At 46.1% G+C, this 6241-nt stretch overlaps 1 protein-coding gene and 1 non-coding gene across 3 annotated transcripts; both read right to left on the bottom strand.

The window, feature by feature from the left end:
• Nucleotides 1–513: 513 nt before the first annotated feature.
• LOC141020600 (disease resistance protein RPM1-like) lies at nt 514–2956 on the bottom strand. 2 transcript variants are annotated; one of them, XM_073506154.1, is made up of 2 exons: nt 2605–2956; nt 514–2365 (listed from the first exon to the last, which is right to left on the bottom strand). In XM_073506154.1, the coding sequence occupies exon 2, from the start codon at nt 2117–2119 to the stop codon at nt 680–682; it is 1440 nt and encodes a 479-aa protein (XP_073362255.1). In that variant the 5' UTR covers nt 2120–2365; nt 2605–2956; the 3' UTR covers nt 514–679. The 2 variants fall into 2 exon arrangements, with proteins under 2 accessions (XP_073362255.1, XP_073362252.1); XM_073506151.1 differs by having other exon boundaries at nt 2471–2945.
• A 959-nt stretch (nt 2957–3915) lies between these two features.
• Nucleotides 3916–4696, bottom strand: LOC109766043 (uncharacterized). Its single transcript, XR_012192434.1, has 2 exons — nt 4358–4696; nt 3916–4235 (listed from the first exon to the last, which is right to left on the bottom strand). It is a non-coding gene; the product is annotated as an uncharacterized protein (transcript).
• Between the last annotated feature and the right edge of the window lie 1545 nt (nt 4697–6241).

The following is a 6241-nucleotide window of genomic DNA, read 5'->3' as shown; positions in this document are numbered from 1 at the left end:
CATTAGTTGCATCGCTTGCAAGGATTATATTGATGTGCATTACCGAGAGGGCCCAGAGATACCTCTCCGACAATCGGAGTGACAAATCCTAATCTCGATCTATGCCAACTCAAGAAGTACCATCGGAGACACCTGTAGAGCACCTTTTGTAATCACCCAGTTACGCTGTGACATTTGGTAGCACATAAAGTGTTCCTCCGGTATTCGGGAGTTGCATAATCTCATAGTCATAGGAACATGTATAAGTCATGAAGAAAGCAATAGCAATATACTAAATGATCAAAAGCTAAGCTAACGGAATGGGTCAAGTCAATCACATCATTCTCTAATGATGTGATCCCGTTAATCAAATGACAACCCATGTCAATGGCTAGGAAACTTAACCATCTTTGATTCAACGAGCTAGTCAAGTAAAGGCATACTAGTGACACTCTGTTTGTCTATGTATTCACACATGTACTAAGTTTCCGGTAAATACAATTCTAGCATGAATAATAAACATTTATCATGATATAAGGAAATATAAATAACAACTTTATTATTGCCTCTAGGGCATATTTCCTTCAGCCGCACGGGGGCTACCATGTATAGCTGTATTGGCTTTGTTGAGGGCAAGAAGGCGTATAACATCATGCATCCGACAATGTTTCAGTCGACCGGCATAATTCCTTTCCACTACCTATAATAAACTTCGGTTCACAAGCTCAACCAAGTATCCCTCTGCCACTTCCTCCAATGTTTTGCTATCATTTTTTACCGTGATAAACCCTGCCGTGATCCACTGCCTCATTGTCTTCCTCCTCTTTAATACATAACCTTCTGGGGACAATGCACAGTGTAGGAAACAATTCTTCAAATCATACTGAAGGTCCTCCAAGCTGACCTTTAGGATCAAATGAGCATCAGCGATCACATCTTTCGCAAACTGCGAATCCAAACACCTGTACACATCCTCTCGTTCAGTAGAATTTTGGGGTTTGTAGGAGAGTAGGCGGCCAATGCATGCAATAGCAATAAGCAAGCCTTGAGACTTTGCTATGAACTTCTGAGCCAATTCCTGCAACTCCAACGGGCACTTTTTGTCATCAGCATTCCAAAAAGCCCCTTTGCAGAACAACACCCAGGAGTGATGTGCCTGTTGTGGTTCCAAGTTAATTGCATATGCAGACTCCCTAGTTGACAACACGGCCTGCTTTCTTGATGTGATAACAAATCGGCCGGTACAATTAGATGTTGGGAAGACATTCCTTATCTCCGGCAACAAGCGCTCAGCCCAAACATCATCCAGGACCAAGATGTACTTTTTACCTTGAAGGTAGTTGTGGATGGACTTTGCTAGGCCTCTCATCTCAATGTTGGTGATGTCGTCTGTGATGCCGAACTGGGTGGCGATCTTCTTCAGCAGATCCTCATTGCGATAACTTTCTGACACAGTTACCCACGCCGCAGCGTCAAATTCCACTTTCACGGTGTTGTACACATGATCAACCAGAGTGGTTTTACCAACACCAGGCATCCCCCAAACCATGGTGACTTTGCTGCTGCTCTGCTCCAGACCATAACCACCGCCTGTCAGACATCGTATCAACCTCTCCTTGTTCTCCTCGATCCCCACAAGATCCTCATCCCTGGTGAATTGCAAAGCTTGACCTTGATTCATCGATCTGGCAGCAGAAGCAGATCTGCCGGTGACAGCATAATCCCTCTTCCTCCGGTTGGCATCCTGCAGCTGGGTTTCGATTTTTTGGAGCTTGGCTGCCAGGCGGCGCCAGGTCTTGATATGCTTGAGCCTCTTCTTCATCTTGCCGGCAAACCCTCTGTGCTTGCATTCCTCCAGCTTGTAGGTGAACTCGTCGACGACATCCTCGATCTGGAAGGCGAGGCCCCTGATCTCGCCGACGAAAATGGCGGTGGTCTTGTCTGTGTCCTTGAACCACTCCGCCTCCTGCAGGTAGGCCTGCATGATCTCCAGCTCCGCCTTCGACCGGCGGATCTTACCGAAGATGCCCCTGAGGGCGGCGGCTTCCTTGCACAGCAGCGCACCACCAAACGTCGCTGCCTCTTTTGCCAGCGCACCCCCCGACGTGACCACCAGCTGCCCGACAACAGCCTCCGCCATGATTGTTGAGGTTTTCTTTTTTGTCAAATGATGGTTGTTGAGAGCAACTCCAACCAAGTCACCAAATCTTACTCACCGAATTCTCATTTCAGCACCAACATCCAAAGATCGCCCCCCTTATTTCATTGTGCAGTCTAACCCACTCAGCAGATCTCATTTTATTTTATTGATTCCATATAACCATCGAACCTCTCCCTGTTTCTCTTCACACACAGGTGGATGGTTTGTTGGGCTGTGAGGAAGAACCTGCAAAATCAGTACAAAAAAGAGCATCAGTAACCAAACAAGTAGAGCAGCACTGGAGCGGCATCAAGCAGCAGTCTAGTCTTGTCAAATCTTATGCTCTCCAACCTTCTGCTATCTCACCCTCACCAGAAACGAATTCTTGTGCTCCATCAGTAACGAAACAAGAGCATCATCCTGCCAAATCTCAATTCACCCTCTCTGCTCTCTCACCCTCACCACAAGACAAGCACACACATCACCTGGCTGGAAGAAGGGACAATGCGTCTGACTTGATTTGCGCGCTACACAAGCAGGGACCAAGTGATTAAGCTGGTTGGTCCTCGCTCAAGCTCCCAGGTACTGAAAATTCATGTGCCTGCATCGATCTGCCAGCTACTTGTGCTCTGCTACTTCTGCTCCTCCGGCGGCGGCGAGGAGTTGGGGTTGGAGATGACAGCCACCGGCCGCAAGGGGCACCGGCGGTGGCTGGTGGCTGGATCAACGGAGGATGGGGAGGGGAAAGACGCGAGGAACCAGAAGGCACTTCAATAATAGAGTGGGAGAGGGCGTGAGAGCTCTGAATAATTGAGACAAAGAGAGCATGCATGGTCTGCTGCCTTCCAGCCAATTTTTCCTCCACACAAAAGTTTGTCCAGAGATTATTGATCCATTAATTGCCAAGGACCATTTCTTCCAATCACATATCATGACTCCTAAACGAGATATTCTTTTTCCAAATGTTGTATAACCAAAAGGAAAATTAACCATTTTCATAACTTATTATGGGAGAAGATTTTATTAATCTGTATCTATTGTTTTGACTTGTATATGCTCCCCTAACTTGGGAACTTTTCGTCTTACATCCTTGCTGTCTCTACAGATATAAAGTCTAAGCCAAGCAGAGGTTATATTTGTTGTCTTGACTTATATAAAGTCTAAGCCAAGTCTACAAAAGTTAACAACAATCAATGAGAAGTAGCTCTATGTACACAAACCAATTACTAGAAGAGATGAGAGTGATTATGTATTACCTACGTACACTCCCTCAGAGATACATCTACATCCTGGAGCAGCAGACGCAGCAGTCAAATCATCTATCGACCAAAAAAAGGCCCAAAATGCAATATCTCCATGCCCAGCGGGCAAATTTGAGCCAAAGCACCATCTCCGCTCATGGATGAGAGGAAATGAAATGAAGCACGGTAACTGAGAGAGGGCAGACGAATATTTCACATGTGCGTGAAAAAGTGAGACCGAGGGAACACCAGCTGTCTATTCATCATCACTCTCATCTCTCTGCATCACACACAGTTACTACTCATGAACCACTTACAGCAGAGTGCTTCAATGCCAACTACAATCTGATTCAGCATCTTAAATAAAATCAGATAAAGACACAAGCAGAGGGGCCCAGCGAATTAAGCTGGTTGGTGCTCAATCACAGGCACGGAAAATGCATGTACTTAGTGCCTGCAAAACAACCACATAGCACAATGCCCCCAAAATGAGACGTACTAGTAGTTACTATGGGATGCAGATTGCAGATCAAAACGGGAATTCAGTACAAGCTGTTTGAAGACAATTATTTATAGTGGTAAGAAGCAGGGTCTTCCGCTCATGTGTAAATATATTGCACAACAAATTCTGTTCTTGTTTAAGAACCAGTGCAGAGAGCCTTTGGCTATAATGCGTAGATGCTCAAGAAGTAAGTACGTACTTGGGTATTCTCAATTCTGCCTACTAAACAGTAGAGGAGGAGGAGGAGGAACATAGCAGTGAAGTGAAGACTAGCTAGCAAAGTCCCTAGCAATAGCATAGCAAGCAGAAACTTGGCATCGGAAACTCGATCTTGAGCAGTAGATCACCATCAGGAACTGAAATTCTTCCAGATCTGAAAAGCAATGCAATGCAGGAGAATAAATTAACTTATAAATAATTAGTGAAACCCAGAAGATGTCCATATGCAGTTGTATCGGCCAAATTAAGATGCAGGAAGGGGGATTTTTACTCAACTGAACTGAGAGAAGGGGCCTCCCTGCGCTGGGCCTCACGCGCGGCCGCGATCAAGTTCTCCTCCGGCGGCGGCAGCGGGGGAGGAGAGCGTCGTCGACGGCCGGGCTGAGATTGAAACGCGAGATTGGGTGAGGGGAGAGCGCACGCCATGCCGCCAACGAGAGGAGATGCGAGGATCCTCCGTTTGAATGCCTGGGAAAGAGATGGGCGTCGTGAATCGCTATGGAGCGCCGGCGTGCGGCGGCGCCGTCGCCGCGCTCGGAGGGGAGGGGAACTGGGGGCAGGCGAGTGAGTGGCTCTGCTATGCGATGCATGGTCACCGCTGGATTAGGATCCCACGGCCCTGATTGAGCACTACTCTCCCCAAAATAATAAGCTTAAGAAAAAAAATGGAAACCCTCCTTTTCTAATTTTCCCCAGGAAGTAACAAACAAACTTTTTGTTTGATGGGGTAAGTAACAAACAAACAAAAGGGTTGGACCATCTCAGAAAAAAAGGGTTGGATGGTATTGTTATTGATCCACTTCGCAATAGGCTCGCGGCCGCAGGTAAATGGCTCGCGGTTAGTTGGTTTTAGTGAGGATGATGCCAAGCCCACACACTAATCAGGGCTTGTTTTACATGTGAGAAAAAGAAAAGAAATGAACATCGGTAACTGAGAGAGGGCAGACAACCTTAGCTCCCTCCTCGACTTCAATTATTTCTCTTCTTTTTCCAAAAGTAAAACTTAAACTATTCCCGCATAAGTGTCCTATCTCTGCATATCAAGTATTACTCCATCCATTCCAATTTAAGTGTCGTGGTTTTAGTTCATCTCTCCGTCACCACATAAGTGTTGTGGTTTTATATAGTCATGAGACTTATTTTGAAACGGACCATAATGTCAACAACAGTCCGATTCAACTTCAAACTTTGTTTGAGGATAATGTCTCAATGCGGATGATAGATATAGAATGGAAGCTGAGGACAACGTGCGAGCATCAATCAAAACGGTCACCCGGTCTGCGGGACGAGGACAGAGATGAGGTCATCAATGAAGTTTAGGAAGCGGTTAACAATGGCACAACATCTGTGTGGATTCGAACAAAACAATTACAACCACGACGGCGGAGGTGTTTGTCTTCGTTCGAGTGTCTACATATTGGATGCTTTTGATCTATACTTCACTTCATCATCGGAGGTGTTGTTCTGGTGCGTTGGTCCATCGGGGCCTTAAAATGACGACTTCCCAACTATCTACTACAACAAGTTTTTCGAGCTCCAGTAAGGGAGGAGTGATGATGACGGCGCGCCTTTGGCTCGCTCTAGTGCTTGTAGTCGTCGCTAGGTGGTCATCGGACATGGATGTACATTTTGTTATTTCCGTGTTCTTTGTACTATTTATGGGCATGATGAATAGATCAAAAGTTTTGTTGAAAAAAAACCCTTAGTTTTAGATCTTGTGTGGTTGAGTGGTTAGGAGAGTAGTGGTGCCCCGATACAGCGGAGATCAAATCTCAGGGTGGACACTTTGGTCTTTTTAACGTTGACACCCAATGTAATTTAGTGATGGAAAATCAAACGATTTTTTTTTGATAAACCATCTTAAAAAAAGATAGGACACTGATGACAGTGGATTTTTTAATTAAAAATTCTGACGATCATTCATTACAGCATTTTCCTGAAGAGTGAAACACCATTACAAAGCACACCATCCGATCTATTATCAAGCTGTCGGTGTTCTGGAAACCAGGGTACCCAGACTTGCCTGCCTGCGGCCCACAGCGTGGCTCTTTCGACGGCCTGGTATGGCCCACCTGCAAGACCGCTAAGACAAGACCCTCGCGAAGCGGACGACACCAAGACCTCCCGAAGGAGCGGCCTCCCCGGGCGGCCTCTCAAGGA

The sequence above is a fragment of the Aegilops tauschii genome, chromosome 1 (assembly GCF_002575655.3).
Source record: "Aegilops tauschii subsp. strangulata cultivar AL8/78 chromosome 1, Aet v6.0, whole genome shotgun sequence".
In the NCBI taxonomy this organism is placed as follows: domain Eukaryota; kingdom Viridiplantae; phylum Streptophyta; class Magnoliopsida; order Poales; family Poaceae; genus Aegilops; species Aegilops tauschii.
This window is presented reverse-complemented; position numbering and strand designations above follow the sequence as displayed.